Source organism: Pinus tabuliformis, chromosome J, assembly GCF_031772625.1.
Source record: "Pinus tabuliformis cultivar Carrire ecotype Pingquan chromosome J, CPIR1, whole genome shotgun sequence".
NCBI lineage: Eukaryota > Viridiplantae > Streptophyta > Pinopsida > Pinales > Pinaceae > Pinus > Pinus tabuliformis.
Window position 1 is genome coordinate 632,370,328 of NC_142295.1, and position 17,659 is coordinate 632,387,986.

Here is a 17,659-nt window from a genome sequence, read left to right on the forward strand (position 1 = left end):
AAAATGATCTATGCTAGATCTAGATAAGTCAAAGTGTTGACTTCTGTTGTAAATACTCTCTCTCTCTCTCTCTCTCTCTCTTTCTCTGCTGAACTTTGAAGATAAAAGAAGATTTGATCAAAGGGTTTCCCCACACATTGTGGGGTTTGTCCCTGGCTTGCGCCACATCTTGTGTCCTCTTGTCTTGGCTTGTCTTCTGCGTTTTATATTTATGTTCTATTTGCAGTTTATCGTAATGCTGATGTGATTACTAACTGTGAAAATTTAAATAAATTGCTCTAGCATAGAACATACCTAATCTTAACATGGTATCAGAGCTGAGGTGAAGACAATGCCCAAGCAAGAGTGAAAGAGCAATCACCGAAGACAGTTGGGACAAGACAGAAGGATCAATGGGTTCCTCATAATTCACCTAGGGTGAAGTCAAAGCAGAGAATGTTATCAGAATGGCGCAGTGGAAGATTATGATGGTCCATCTTAAGATCACTTCATTGGGAAGTTCGGATCTAAGGGTGGAAGGAAAGGCGGATGCCTTGTTGAAATAAGTTCGGCCGTTATGCGAAGGAGTGTTCGAATGGCAGAGACACATCTCTTGATGAAGATAACAATCATTCTTGGGACATCTTCCATGATCAAAAGAATGACTGGTAATGCAGGTCATCAAGGAAATGGTCGACTCTTCTAGGAAAGCAAGGAACCCCAAAATCTCTTTTATGTACCTGATCGAACCTGATGTCCATCTCGGAAATGGGAGTCAAAGGTTACAGGGTGGCACTTATCGATGAAAGGTATGTGTTTGAAAATAGATCTTTTAAAGATGTTTTGAGTTCAGGGTTGTATCAAGTTGCAGGAAGTCCACCAGTGACCATGTCCATTGACTCAGCACTGGAGGTCTGTGAGTCAGATGGTGACTAGGATGCCTGGAAAAAAAAGAAAAAAAAGAAAAAAAAAAGAAAAAAAGAAAAAAAGAAAAAAGAAGAAGCATGAAGGTACATGTCTGAAATGTACCGAAGGAAAATATTATAAGGGGATCATTCCCCTCATGCAGCAGGTCCACAGGCTTGGAACAACCCGAGGAATTTGAGACTCATGTATACAGATGGAAGAAAGCCCTCTATGGCTTGAAGAAAAACACCTCGGGCGTAGTATGAGAGGATTGATAGCTGTCTAATGCAGCTGAGATTCACTAGGAGTGAAACCGATCCAAACCATTACTCGAAGGTTGTGGATGATAAACCTCTCGTACCGGCACCTATGTCTAACAGGTGCAGACCCTCTCATTTATAGGAGACAGAGGGAGTTGGATTCTGAATGTAGGAAGATAAGCTGCAAGCTTGTGACTGCCTCAAGGATCTTAACTTTCAGAAGTTATATGGTAATGATGTCGGACCAGATTTGGGAAATGCCTCTGAGTTTCATAAACTCATTCGCGTGGATGTTCTTGAAGAACCTTCGTCTGGACATCTGTGTTGCAATTAGCATGGTGAGCTCATATTTTGTTGAGCCTCACTAGATTGGTGCCAAGAATCTTCTAAGATATCTTCAGGGCACAATCTCTCATGAATTGAGATACACTGCCTGAAATATGAAACCACATGATTATTCGAATGATGAGTGGGCAGGCAGTATGGAGGATCACTAGAGCACTTCTCAGTGCTGTTTCTCTTTGAAATCTACCTCGATATCCTGGATGAGCAGGAAGCAGAAGTCGGTGACTCTGAGCACCACCAAGGCAGAATACATTGCTGATAGTATGGCCTTCTGTGAGGCAGTCTGGTTGCTGAAGCTCTTCAGTGAGCTGTTTGTACACATGATGAATACCATTGTGATTCTCTGTGACAACCAGAGATGGGATTCAATTATTGAGGAATCCCATATTTGACAATGCTCCAGCAGATAGACATCAAATACTGCCTTATCTGGGATATGGTAAGTCGATGATCAAGGAGGCTCCATCAAACTGAGATGATGTACAGGACAGAGCCCCGAGGAAAGATCAAATTTGTGATTTTCCTGAACGACTTGGAGTCATCGAGAGACCTTTGAAGAAGGGTCCTGCATGTTGCATACATTGAGCTCTGGGAGCTCTGGGGGGCTTGCGGTTCTATTGGAGCAACATACGACCACAGGGTGACTCACCCTCCCCTGGTGGTGCGCGCTGGAACAAGATGATTCGCTCTCTTGTGGGACAAGATGATTCACTCTCTTGTGTAGCAGGATGATTAGTTCTCCTGTGAGGCTTGGATTGATGTGTTCTCCATGGCGATTGTAGCAGGATTGATGTGTTCTCCTGTGAGGCCTGGATTGATGTGTTCTCCATGGCAATTGTAGCAGGATTGATGTGTTCTCCTGTGAGGCCTGGATTGATGTGTTCTCCATGGCAGCCTAGATTGATGTGTTCTCCATGGCGATTGTAGCAGGATTGATGTGTTCTCCTGTGAGGACAGGATTGATTAAGTTCTCCTGTCGAGGCATCCTACCCATGCAGTCTGGGACTCATGGGAAGTACCTCTCATCTGATCAATGAGCAGGGAAATGAAGTTAGGGACCATAGTAGTACCAATGGACGCATCGTTGTATCTACCGTACTCCCTACGCTAGGATGTCCTCCATTGATCTGGGATCAATGATACTGGTCTGGGACCAGTGGTAGGAGTTGTACATACTATGACGCTGACTTCGGGTCGGCTGAGACTGGTCTAGGACCAGTGGTACATACTCCGAGACTGACTTCGTGTCAGTGCAGGACTGGTCTGGGACCAGTGAGAGTCGTACATACTATGACGCTGACTTCGGGTCGGTTGAGACTGGTCTGGGACCAGTAGTACACTCTCTGAGCTTGCGATACTGGTCTGGGACCAGTGGTAGGAGTGGTACCTACTATGACGCTGACTTTGGGTCAGTTGAGACTGGTCTGGGACCAGTGGTACGCACTCTGAGTCTCACTTCGGGTCAGTAGAGAATGGTATGAGACATTCTCGATCAATTCTTCTTCTTCATAGTTCAGCAGAGCTGAGCAGAGCAGAGCAGAGCCAGCAGAGTTGAGCAGAGCAGAGCTAGCAGAGCCAGCAGAGCTGAGCAGAGCAGAGCAGAGCCAACAGAGCTGAGCAGAGCAGAGCTAGCAGAGTCAGCAGAGCTGAGCAGAGCAGAGCTAGCAGAGCCAGCAGAGCTGAGCTGAGCAGAGCTAGCAGAGCTGAGCAGAGCAAAGCAAAGCCAACAGAGCTGAGCAGAGTAGAGCAAAGCCAACAGAGCTGAGCAAAGATGGGCAGAGCAGTGCAGGGCACTGATGGCTGAGATAGTACAGTCAGACTTATGGATCAATGGATGGAGTTCTCCCTAGTTGAGAGGGAGTGTTAAATTGGCAACTAGGGCCAAACTCCATGTGGGTCGGTTTATTTATGACATTTGATATTTTTATTGGATCCCTCTCGTCGAGAGGTGTAGGATTGATCCAAAGATCATCCGATTCAGATAAGTATTTATGGAGATATGAATTTATTTTGTTTATGTAATTATTATCAAGCCGACCAGCACTTATGTAGGCTATAGAAGCCTAACTGACGTGTCTATTCAACCTCTACATTTTTAGTATAAATTGGTGAGGATTCGAAGTCATTTTGGACATGTATTCTTGAGGTGATCTCCTCTCCACGTCTGGGTTTTTGGAAGGAGAGAACCAAATGATACACTTGCCCAAGGTTGATGCCCTAACCGCAGGAAGCCGCAGGCATATGAGGATGAGCAGCAGATAGAGTTGGATACGAGGCATGCAGGCCCTAATCTATAATGAATCCGACAGCACATCTCTTATACGCACAGCGATGAATGTTGAACGTTGGCAATGGAAGCAACTACGCACAACAAATGAACTCTATACGTTGTCATCTTCTGTATGCTCAGCAATTACTAATACATAGTTCTTGTAAATACGTATACGATGTTGTTCTTGAACCATATGCAGGAAAGAAGTAGTCAAACCACATGCCGCAGTCATATACGCAGTCAAGGAGGCATCATACACAGCACTAGGGAAGGTCTAATACGCAGTCCTAAGAAGAGCCCTATACCCTGTCCTAAAGGAGATCTAGCCGCTGTGAAGAGAAGCTCTAATCCGCATCAAAGGGAAGGCTCCATACGCAGTTAAGGTAGGCTCTATATGTTGTTAAGAAGAGCTCTAATCTACACTCAAAGGGAGGCCCTAATCTGCCGTCCAAGAGGCCCTTATACACAGTCATAAAGGAGCCCTAATTCACTGTCAAGAGAGCGCTAAATCCGCAGTGATAAAGAAGCCTAAAGCCGGAATCTATGAAGGCCTAATTCGCAGCTAAGGAAGCAGTATAAGCAGCAGATCTGAGGAGCCATAATACACAGTCATCGACTGACCCTAAGCCACAGCAAAAGGAGCCCTAAACGCAACAAGAGCAGTTCTGTTCGTGTACGCTATCCACACAGTGATAGCCGCAGTCAAGTGGAAAAGATATAGCCACAGTCAAGTGGAAAAGATAAAGCCGCAGGCATTGGAACGCATTCATGTATGTTGTCCACACAGTCATGGAAACCTATACATGATGAAGATTCTACGCACAGCTACATGAAGATATGTAGACCATATACAAAGTCATAAAGACCTTTCTGTGCAGATAAAGGAACTCCACACGGATTCATGGAAACTCATGCATACAAACGCTATCATGAGAACTACGCTGTCACAATGGAAAGATTTATGTAGCTAGAACGCATCTTACGTTTTGGGCAATGAAATTGTCAATGTATTAATGGAAGCCTGTTGACAGTGTGATATGGACTTATATGTATGAGCAGCATGATGCATATGGGTAGTATGAGCAGCAATATATTTACGTTGGGGTGATTCAAGTTACATGATGCATATATATATATATATGGACAATGATATACGGTATATGAAGAATCATAAATTCTGACCTATGCTCATATACGCAGGCAAATCTGCAGTACAACATATATACATGGCAAGGTATATATATGCAGATTATGGCAATAAATATCCATGCAGGCAGAAGGGCGTATTATCATAAGGACGCAACTATGATTTAATGTGCATGGATAGCACAATGATACATGGACCATGGGCAACATCTTGATGAGTGCAATCATAAGAATGGGCAGCATGAAGCAGGATGATTATCATGATTAGTGCAGCGTGGTGCAGCACACTGTAAGGTACAACAAATGAACGAGATGCAGAATGATGATAGGTGAAGGAGTCACCTTGAGAATCAGTTGAAGCAGAACGTCTTCAACTGATCTCATCATTATTCAAAATGATCTATGCTAGATCTAGATAAGTCAAAGTGTTGACTTCTGTTGTAAATACTCTCTCTCTCTCTCTCTCTCTCTTTCTCTGCTGAACTTTGAAGATAAAAGAAGATTTGATCAAAGGGTTTCCCCACACATTGTGGGGTTTGTCCCTGGCTCGCGCCACATCTTGTGTCCTCTTGTCTTGGCTTGTCTTTTGCGTTTTATATTTATGTTCTATCTGCAGTTATCGTAATGCTGATGTGATTGCTAACTGTGAAAATTTAAATAAATTGCTCTAGCATAGAACATACCTAATCTTAACACGCTCTCTCACTATTTTGATTTCACTGAATCACATCCGGCAACACACAACTGCTACTCTGGAAATTGATTTCCCAGCAAAATCGAATTGCACAAGTGTATCCTCTAACCCCCATCGAATTTCTTCTTATAATCTCTTGTTGAGACATCAACGACCAAGATTAAATCATAATCGATGGTTAAGATTAACTAGAACTCGATCCATGTCTTCTTCTAGAAGATTCTCACCATGACTTAATTAATACCCTTTAATTAATCAATTTTCCTAAGTTTAGACTTATGAACCATTAAAAAAAGATTAATTATTTTAATTAGGTCGTCTCTAGGTGGAATTTCCAGAAACGATTTCTGGGTTTTGGAGAATACATGTATTCTCGCCTCTCAACAAAATTTCGTGGCTAGAACACATCCGATGCTACAAAAACTAACAAAGAACACATCAGGATGCTGTTTTATGGGGCCTGTCATGATATCTTGGATGAGTAGGAAGCAAAAGTCTGTTGCCCTTAGTACAACCAAAGCTGAGGATATTGCTGTTAGCATGGCTAGCTGTGAGGCAGTATGGTTGAGGAAGCTCTTTGGAGAGTTGTTTGAGCAGGTATTGGATACAACTATGATATATTGCGACAACAAGAGCGGGATTCGACTCTCAGAGAATCCGTGTTCCACGACAGGTCCAAGCATATTGAGATCAAATATCACTATATCCAGGATATGGTAGGGAGAGGAGCTGTTAGACTCCAACACATCTCGACAGATGAGCAGATAATCAACATTCTTACCAAGCCTTTGCTGAAAGGAAAGTTTTTGGTCTTCAGAGAACAACTTGGACTCGTGGATGTTACCCTTCCGGGAAGGGGTCATGATTGATCACGAACACTAAGCTCTGGGAGCTTCTGGGGGCACGAGGTACTCCTTTGGAGCTATAGGGTTGGAGGATCCTTGTCTTTTGATAAGTTGATCTCCCCTAGTGAAGTTCGGGACTTGATGGAGTAAATACCTTAGCATGCATCATACCCACAAGTTGGGTTTGTTGGGATTGCCACTCATTTGGCCAATGAGTGAACAAACATAGGTTTGGAGGGTCTTTACCCATGGCAGACACATTTGGTAAATCGATCTCCCTAAGTTCGGGATGCATGGTGTTCAACCACTTGATCACTAAGGATCAAGTTGGGTGACATAGGGTTTGGAGGATGTTTGTCACTTGTGACAAATCGATATCCCATATTGTTGAAGATATAGGGTTTGAAGGATCTTTACCCTAGTGGTAAATTGATTTCCCCTTTTATCTGGATGGATTGTTCGATCAACTAATCAGACATAGGGTTTGGAGGATCTTTACCCAGTGGTAAATAGATTCGTCTATTGTCTTTGGATATAGGGTTTAGAGGATCTTTACCCTAGTGGTAAATTGATCTCCCCTATGATGATTCTTATTCTTTAGATCGAGACATCATTGTTTAGTAGATGAGCAAAGATGAACAGAGATAAGCAGAGACAAGATATGATATGATATGATGATGATGAGACATGTACATCCGAGACAAGACTTATGATGCAGTCGGAAATTGTTAAAATTGGCAACTAGGGCCAAACCCCATGTGGGTCTTCTTATTTATGGCAGCTGATATTTTTCTTGGATTCCTCTCGTCGAGAGGTGTAGGATTGATCTAAAGATCATCCGATTCCAACATGTATTCATGGAGATATGAATTTATTTATGTTATTTGACAATTTGTCAAGGTCGGCCAGCAACCAAATTACCCCAACTTATCCTCAACGTTTTATTATAAATAGAAGAGGTCTTCAAGTCATTTTGCACACTCACTTCTCCAAAGATCTCTCTCCACTCGTTTGGGTTTGGTGGCTAGAGAGATCAAGTGGGAGAAGCCCTAGACGTAGTGAAGAAAGGGTCTTCTAAGAGAGCCCTAGACGCAGAACTAAAGAGCCCTAGCCGCAGTCTTATGAGGAGATCTTTTTGCAGGTAAGAAGAGGTCAATATGCTGTCAAGAGGGGAGTTATATTCACAGCTCAAGGAAGAAGTCTAGCCACTAATCTGCTGTCAAGGAAGGACTAATGCTGCCCTAGCCGCAGTCCTAAAGGAGGTGATCTTAGCCGCAATTGAAGAGGCCCTAACCAGCAGCATGTGAAGGCCTAAATCCGCAGTTAGAGGAGCCCTTATCACAGCATGAAAGGGACCCTTAGACCCAGAAAGAAAAGTGAACCTAGCCGCAACAAAAAGGAAGTATCTCATTAGCGTGAAGGGTCACATTGCTGTAGGTGACAGCGTGGACTGTTTTGGGCATGATCAAGCTGTTCTTGAACTCGGTATGCTGGGCAGGAGAATCCGCACAAAGGAGGAGCTAGGGGCTGCTGTGTAAGGACTGTTTGGATCATTGTTTGAAGGGACCTAAGCTTCAGTCCACTGCTGGGCTAGGCCGCAGGCCATAGCCAGCAGTTGGAGGTCTTTAAGTGCTGTGTTCAGAAAGATAGCAGCCTTATAAGGCAGCGTGTGGTTGGATGGATTGTATGAAAGCCAGCCGCAGTTAATAGGTGGACTGTGGGGTGTGTTTAGGGTGCTGTAGCACACTGAGCTTAGGGTGCCCTAACAAGTGACCAGGTCTGCCATGAAATGCATGTCCTCGCTGCATATGAAAGGTGCCAGATTAGCAGCCTTTTATGTTCAGTGAAGCAGTGAAGGAAGGAGAATCTTATTGAAGGAAAGCCTCATTATTTTTGGGTAATTGGTTGACCTGTTCTAAGCCTATCATCTGCTGCATATCTTCAGTCCTTGGTATCGGATCTGCAACCTCATTGTGTCATCGTTACGGAGAAGATCTTTGATCTCCTATTTAGCAAGTCAAGTATTGACTTCAAATCATTGTACTATATCTCTCTCTCTCTCTGCTGAACTATTGAATAATATAAGAAGAATTGATCAAGGGTTTCCCCACATTGGGGTTTGTCTCTGGCTGGTGCCACATCTTGTGTCCTCTTGTCTTCTACTGTTTATGTATATGTTCTATTTGCACTTTACTATCATGTTGATGTGATTGCTAATCTGAATATTGTCATTGAGCTAATATGAAAAATTGAATTAAATTGCTCTAAGCATAGAACATACCTAAAATTAACACAAATTCCTCCCTAGCTGAGAGGGAGTGTTGAAAATTGGCAGTTAAGGGAGCAATTTTCCCATTTGGGAAGCCCAACAACCCCTCAAGAGACCCCACTTGCCCTTGGAAAAATTAAATTTGCACATGGAAAAAATATTATTTTGTTGCTGGACCAAGTCTTCACAAGAATTACATGTCGGCCTAAAGCAGAAATTCGACCTCCTAAACCACATATAAATACACCTAGGGTGACATCACTTGGAGGCATCACATCACACATTCATCCTTCTTCATTTGGTTTGATCTAGTCTGAAATTGCAGGGTCTGAGTTCACAAGTGTGAAGGAGAGAGAAGACATTTTTGTGACAATGTTGACTTTTCTGTTTTAGCATCTTTGACTAGCGTTGACTGTGGGTGATTTGACTTGGTTTTTGGGTTTGTTCTTGGAGGCCGAATTCTAGAGAGAGAAGACTAAAATTTTCTGGGTACTTTGACCATCGTTGACTGCAGATCTGAAGCTATGGTTTCTGTAGGGTTGACTTTTGACTTTGACCAATTTGTGGGTAGAATTTTTTGACTGTTTTGACGGAGTTTGATTGAGCAAAAGAGGCCGCATTTTTTGACTTGTTGACAGAACTTTTTGGAGTAGATTTGACCGTTGACTGACTGTTTAGGGCTGAATTGACTGCTGTTGACTTTGAAAGGGCTGGAAAATTGCAGAATTGTTGTTTGACGAGATTTGACTATATTGCTCATCTTTGATTGGATATTGGATTATTGATTGGGATAGTCAAGGCCTTGACCTTTGACTGGTTATTGGATGTACTTGGACTATGTATTTCTGCTGAACATTTGATGAACATCTAATGGAAGAAGAATCTGCTTAGGGTTTTCCTCTGGTCTTTGACTAAAAATCTCCGTGCCTCTATTGATCTTGGCTGTCTTCTATTGTGCATATTGTTTACTGTTATATCTACAATTGCTCACTATTATTGGGTGATTGAAATTAATTGGAAAAAGTGACTGCTACTGAAAGAAGAATTTGTTAAAGTGGTTGTTACAGCATAGAACATTGAAAAATTAACAAATATTTGATGATGCTATTTGCTAGCAATTGTAATCATTACATCTTCAACAAACTCGGTAGTTTTGTCTCATTCCCCAGTTGGCAATATGTGTATGGAAGCTAAATGTTTGATATGCTTTAATTCGACTTTTTTCTTTGCAATATAAAATCAAATTTTTATTCATTAAAAAAAGGGTTAGGGTTTTGATTACTCGATTCTTAATTTCTGATTGGGTGTCACATCCATATTAGATTCTCTTGCCAAATCTGATTTCACTCAAACTTTTCCTTTTAGCTCTTCTTCACATTTCTTTGGCAAATGGACTTCTCTATCGTTATAGGCTCCCACTCTAGACAAATCCTAATAAGGGCACTCCATGAAGGTTATTTAGGGTTTGAAAATCCACACAGTGCCACGTGGAGGCTCTTCTAGTGAGGGTGCACTTCCCGTGACTCTTCCAAAACCCTAGAGAACCTCTTCTATCTTCAACATAAGCTCTCAGCATCAAATGACCTTTTTCTCCTTTAAAATGAACCTATTATTGTCTAATTTTCAATTTGGTCAAGCCTGACGTCATAAAAAATAATTGCTGTTCTTCATGAAATATTTTTCTTTAAGTTGAGATGCTTCTCATTAGGGATAAACTCATCAATAATAAAAGAAATGCCCTGGTTCTTAGTTTCAAGTGTACATAGCCTCCCCTATGCTTGGGAATTTCTCCTTAGGGGTCATGTATTACCCTTTCTTGTTTTTGATATGCCATTGAACCTTAGCCTAGCAATACAATAATGATGGTGCTTAGGCATATTGTCAAGTCATCACAAATGAAGATTACCATAAATTTCAACACGCCCTTTTAATCTAAGCTCTGGGTAATGAAGAAAGGTGATAAAGTACAAAAGGAGGCATAGCCTACTCAGTAGAGAGATAATGGTAGCTATAATAAGACAGTTGGGTTTGTGATGATGCAACTCAATACAAATGTGGAAGGGTTATGAATACCCAACCATTATCAACATAGAACTACTCTACTCTTGAGGAAATGCCACCACTGAACTGCTCATCATCTAGGTGAATATGATCTTGTTCTATCCCTTTGATAAAAAAATGCTATAAAAAAGTATAAGTAGAAGAGAGAGGGTGTTATAAAAGTGAGTGGGCATACCCAGTTCAATCAAGAGTTAATTGTACATGGAAGAAGAGAGAGTAGGTGTGAGATGACCCATCTCAATATAGAAGTGGACCCAATAATCTTCTGGAAGAATGCTACCACCAAATTATTCATCATCTGGGAGACTGCAATATTGAATTGCCCACCTGAAGAAGTGCTGGAATAACATGCTGTATATGAATCAGTTGTGAGTTGCTCATCCCTTGAAGGAAAGCGATTGTTGAACTACACACCCATTGAAAGCATGCTACTATGGAATTGCTCATCTACTCGAAAACACTGTCACTGACTTGTTCATCCATTGGATGAGGGTTAGAAGACATCTCCCAGCCATACTGTACATCTGTCAGGAGAATAGTGCCACTGATTTGTCCATTTGAAGAAGCGTTGAAAGGAACATTGTGTAACAGAGGAGAATGAAAGTACCCAACTCTAATAAGATTAGCTGTAGCTGAAATGAGAGTAGGAAGACTTAAATTTACATGTATACAGGAGATTGAACGCAAATGGGAAAGCTCAAAGTGGGTGTGTAAATCCCTAACACAAATACACTTGAGAGAGAACAATTGAGGAGAAAGCTCAAATATATTCCGAGGCTTGAACACAACTGAGAAAACTCTAATACAACAGGGGTGTGGTTGTGTAAGTACTTGGCATACATGTACTTAAGGGAGCACAACTTTGAAGGAAGCTCAAATGCAATATGAGAGTCTGTCTACAAATACCCAGCTCATCACAAAGAGTGGCCATGGCCAAAATCTACAATATAGGCCATTGGAATACAAGTGAAAGTTGGTTTGTGGGTAACCAAGTCAAAAACATGGTTAGCCAAAAAGACGTGAGAGGTTTAATGAATACTCATTTCATTATAGGGTTGATCCTACGCACAACATCCCCATTGAAGATGGACTTCTAGCCAAGGAGAGAAAGCATTAGATCATACTTTCCCCCCTTAATGCTGAATGTGGGCCATTGGAAAATACATCATCCTCAAAACACCATAATAACAATAACAACACAGTTCCACAACTTGGTCAAGAGTGTTTCCAGCTGAAGTTTAAAAGAAAAGGCCACTGAAATACGTCGGTCAATTGGAGGAACACTAAGGAGCATAATTTGTTACTGAGAGTGAAATTGCCATTGAAAGTACATCCATGAGAAACGAAGAGCATGTTTGGGAAAGACAATCCATGTGAAACACTGAATTATTTGGCATATTGTATGTCCAATAAGGTCAAAAGTGTGGAAGACAAAGGCCCACACCATTCTTAGAAGCTGAAGAGAGTCATCAATAAAATAGAGTTAGACAAACTCTGTAGACTTGTGTGTGGAAACTGCAGTAAAGGCGCTAAGAGGGGTCTCCCTTTGCAAGCAAGTGGCCATAGGCTTGTTAGAGTCATTATGAATCACTGCCAGAAGTTGAAGAGCAGACCTTGCATCACCAACCTCAGCATACAATAGAAAGGTACCAACTCTTAGGTGGAGTAAATACCAAGAATATTATCTTCTGAATCTAGTACAACCTGATCTGCAAAGGACATTGCCATATATGTGTCAAGAAACAATGCATCCTCTCCAGCAAAAGGAAGTCTCCATGAAGACCTCAAGAAAACATGCTGAAGGGACGAAGAAGAGTCTTAAACCCTAGATCCACAGCCCTTAGGGAAAATGTCACCAGTGAATAGTCTCGTAGATCAATTGAATCACCCAGAAAATTCTACCACCAAGAAATCCTTAGGATTAAATATGAGAAATGGGCTGCACAAGAGGCCGTAAAAAACATTTGAACTCCTGGTTCTGCAATGATAATGGCTCCACCAAAAGCCTTAAGAAAAATTCCTGAAATATAGGAGAAAACCACACAATACCAGTGCTGTTCCAAAAAGCAGCAGGGAAATTTAGCTGGAACAAACAGAGATGGGGCGGACTGCCTTAGAAGAGCTCTGACATGCAAAAGGAATCCCTCAAATTCATTAGAAAAATATAAAACTATCAATATGACGAGGGCCTGGGTAACGGAGAGGGTTACTATTGTCCTAAAACAGGGCAGAAAAAACCCTAGTTTCAGACCTGGATTAGCCCTCAAAACTGCAGTATTGAGCTGAACAAAGAAGAATCAAGGAGGGTGTCACTCTAAAAAGGGGCACAAACCTACAAAAGATCCCTTAAATCCTCTGAAAAGACCAAAAGCTGTCAAATGAGGTTGCCAGTGATGAAGAGGGTAAAAAAACCCTAGGAATCTGCCTCTATCCCAAAAGAGTGCTGGACAAAACATAGTTTCAAACTTTCAAGTTACTTTCAACCCTGAAATAGTCCTAAAACAGCACTGTATAAAAAATGAAGAGTCCACAAGAGTCTGGTACCATGTTTGGATGACAAAGAGATTGTGGATTTACAGTGAACACTTCAGCAATCTCTCATCCTAGTGTAAACCTTGAATAAAAATATCACGTAAAGAGAATTGAGTCTATGAACATGAGAACAAGAGATATGGTACCCTTCGGCAAAATAATTAATCAGAAATGAATCCAAGATAATGATGCAGAAGACTTATAAGGTGTATATTTAAATATACACAAATTTTGAGGAAGGGCACCTTCCCCCACAAGGGGGTTATGGGCCCCCACATAAATGCCTAGGTTGGCCTTAGCCACCTAGAATAATATAAAATAATATTGACTAGGTTGTTTATTAAACCATAACCTTGTAATACAATAACGAGGGTGACCGGCCATAATGACAAGAAACTATAAGTGAAGATTATTGCCATTTCATCATGATATAATCTCCTTCCCAACTCCCTGTCCCCACAGTCTGAGATTTTGAGGTTGTCCAGACTTCCTTCGTAAAGTGACACTTCAAAAAGAGATGCAGCAGAGTCTTAGAGCTTTCCTTGCAAGAAAACAAATACCAGGTCTCCACCAAGACCTCTTTCGGAGGTTATCCCAAGTAAGGATTTTATTATTTAGTACCAGCCAGAGGAGTTTTCTTGTTTTGAGGGGTAGTTGGAGTTTCCAAGTAAGGTTCCACTTCCTTGTTTCCTGAGACCGGCTTTCTAGGTTGTAGCCCAGATTTACCTTGTAGGTTCTACCCTCTTTGTTTGCTGCCCAAACCAAGCAGTTCTGCTGCTCTCTCAGCCTAACAGAGGCTGCTTTAGAAGGTCCAGTGAATTCTTCCTTTCAGCCGCTGTTTCATGTCTAAGCCCTATCTCAGGTGCCTGCTATTGCTGGTGTGCTGTTCATATCAGGATCTCTGACTTTTAAGGGGAGGTAATGCGGAAAGCATGAAAGGCCATGCAATATATTCATGTTTAATGCTTCTTGAGAGAGTCTTTTGTGAATACAAATTAATGCTTCTTGAGAGCGTTTGGTGAATACAAGACATCTTTACTTGTTGGATGACAGAGTGAAAGGGAGTGTGGTAGATCTGTGCCTATGAAATATAACACAATTTTGTTCTGTTTACATGCCAATCGAGTCACCAGTATATTAAAACATGACAAATATACCTTAGAAATTCAAAACATGGATTGTATAGTGCTCATAGCTTTGAGACCTTGAGAGAATGATTGAGGAAATGAGTTTAATTGTTTATTTATAAGAGCATGGGAACACTAAGAAACATATGTAACTACATTGGAACAGTGAAAAGCATCCCTGAAGTGCACTAATAAGGTTTGGCAGCTAGCCAGTGATACATGCATTGTGCAAGCATACTTGTAAGTTGTACCCAATGGAATTTTATCAGGGTAATGGAGACAGACACACTCTTTTCCTTTCTGAAAGGCCACCATTGTAGCTTGTTCTCTGGATCAAGCTTTGGAATTTCCTTTTTGTATTGCCAAGTTCTATTCAAAAGCCTTATCATTCTAAACTGGTAATTTTGTTTTGTAACTTATGAAATTTGTTCCCATATTTAGGTCCTAGAGTTTGGTTGTGGATTTGGGTTCAAAGAAATTTCAAAGCCACCTTAGAGATAAAATCAGCTGAACTGCAAACATTTCATTTAACAAGTATTTGCCTATTTTCAGCAAGTCACTTCCATATTTTTTATCGACGCCTTATGGTAACATGAACATTGATTGGTCTCCTTAGCAATATGAGCAATGATTGATCTCCTTACTTTACAGGTTGCAGACATCTAGTGCAAGTCTCCTTGAGCTGACAACAAGTGAGTCTCTAAGGTGGCGTCGTGTCCTATTAAAAGTGAGTGGTGAAGCTCTTGCTGGGGACTCCGAACAGAATGTTGATCCAAAGGTGAGTTTAGTCTTTTTTCTTTTTGTGGACAAACATGTATGTGCAGATTTATCTCTTGTTTTGACATTTTGTTTTAAAAGTGTTGCACATATCTTCAGGTTTGCAATACCAGTATCAACTAAAAGCACTGAGTTATATAATTTGATTTTTGGATGTTGAGAAAGCCTCAGGGCTCAAGGCTATTAAATAGATGTATACATAAGATCAAACCCTTTTGTTAGTGGTTGAACTGTAGCTGAGCTATGGATGGACATATTGTGCTCAAAATTGAAAATCCTGTTAGGAGTTTGGCAATATCTAAATGAAATGCTCAGTATTGGTTGTTGATTGCCTACAATGAAGGGCTGTGCAATTTTTGCTTTTGTAATTTGACACATCCTTGGGGCTCAAGGTATTAAGAGCTTATGCCCAACAATCAACCCCTTGATAGTTGGTATTTCTACAGCTAAGGTCCTCACCTGCAGCTCCTGATCTCAGAACTTGTTTATGTATTATGCATCATCCCTTGCTTTCGAATATGCTCAGTTGGTCTGTTGAGAGTCCAATCCACAAAAGTTGCGAGTTTGGAACTTTGGAATGACAGTGAGACAGATTTAGTCAAGAAATAATATTATGCATGCACATGGCTTAAATATAAAGGGATGGAAATAAACAATTACATCATTCAAAATATGCCGGAATTATAATAATATCTCTTACTCAATTCATAAGGGATAGAGGTGACACACTATGGAATAAGAACGGCACAACTTATGATGATATCTCAAATCAAGAAAGGGGTCTCATTTGTACACATGAAGATCATCTATGTGATGGTTGGAAAACAACCATTTGGTCAACAATATGGCAAAATCCACTTGTGCTTTTTTTTCCTTAATTTCGGGAAATATCTTTATATTCCATATGAGGAATATACATGTTTTGGTCCTCGAGGGACTCTCAAACAACAAGGCTTGAAGCCATTACAAGGATATACATATGATGAGCTCAACATGCGGGAATTGAACCTGATATGGCCAAATACACCTGCTTACAAGAGTATGCCATTTGCTTACAGCCTGTCTGGCTAGGGAAAGATAACAGATTACCTCGTTCCTGTGCGAAACTTTTTAGCTACAGGTATATGAGCTCTCAGGTGACAGCAAAAGACAAGTTTCAAAGCTGGTAACAAGGCAGAGGGACCTTTTGTGGCATGATAGTAGTTATAACAACCCTCTTCATTCTTGTACACACAGGTCCTGTAGCAATTTTTATCAACATTCACATGTGCTTGAAGATGGTTTTGATGTACAGCTGCTCAATTACACATTCAGCCCAGCATTGGCAGAGATACCAGCCTACAATCATTTGAGCTTGATTGTCTCTTTGTTTTGTATGTTGGCCAAACACAGAGGAAAGGGACATTGCATCTATGAAGTGTTGAGGTGGATGCACTGGCTCATTGACTTCACTTAACAGCTGCATTATCCACATGCTACGGCAGTGTAGGAAAAGAATAAACTCACTTGAGCAGTAGTGTAGCAGGAATAAATTCTGTTGAGCTATTGGTTTGGTTTTATGATTGTTGTTGTTTTGCTGAGTGTCAAGGTTATATGTACATGACAATATTCTGAGGTTCTCATGGACTCCCAAGAAGAGGACATGTAACCCTACTGAATTGCTTCGCTAGCCCTTGTATTTTTGAGCTGTGACAGCTGGGGTACTTGTTTTCATGGACATCAACGGAAGATTTGATGGCAGATTTTGTTGATCATGCATAATCCCTTTGTTGAAGCCCCTTAGGATTTGGACATGGAACTTGCTTCATTCAGACATTTGGGCATTTTCACATTTCTAGAGGCAGTCTCATAGATCTCGAGGTAGTTCATGTGCATCAAGGCCCATGTCACATCCTCTGAGGCACAATTGGACTATTCTCAGTTGCATGGGTCCCTTCTTGACATGCCCCATTGACGATCTTAGAGAACTGACCTATTCTGTCATCTCTTGGGCTATTGTACACTTGATTTGAGAGCCAACCCTCTCATTCAGACATCATACTAGACATTGGGATTTTGTGATCCATTTTTTGACTTGGAGGGTAACTTCTATGCTTCATGGAGTTGTCTATGCTTGAGATATGGACATGGCCATGCCTTGGAGACATATTTTGACCTTGAACATTGACTTGTGAAGTTGTTTTGGTCTATCCAACCTATTTGGAGGGTTTTATGTCATGGTTTTGAGGACGTTTTTACCAAGGATACCCATATATTCACCTTGGAGGAAGCTTAAAGTGTCAACTTACACGTTTTGAGGAGTTAGTAGAGCATCTACATATTTTGTAGGGCCTTTTGAGGTCAACATTACATCTTGTTGCCACTGCATTCCTCATTTAGTGGGGAAGTCCCTCTCTTGGGGCGATACTTTATCTTGATCAATGTACACGTGGCTTGACCACTTTAT

At 41.2% G+C, this 17,659-nt stretch overlaps 1 protein-coding gene across 1 annotated transcript in view; it reads left to right on the forward strand.

The window, feature by feature from the left end:
- LOC149228530 (Amino acid kinase family protein) overlaps nt 1-17,659 on the forward strand; it is a 214,888-nt gene that overhangs the window by 35,317 nt on the left and 161,912 nt on the right. Inside the window, exon 2 of the mRNA XM_089378255.1 lies at nt 15,088-15,214. Coding sequence (XP_089234381.1) covers nt 15,088-15,214 — 127 coding nt within the window. The remainder of the gene's footprint in view (nt 1-15,087; nt 15,215-17,659) is intronic.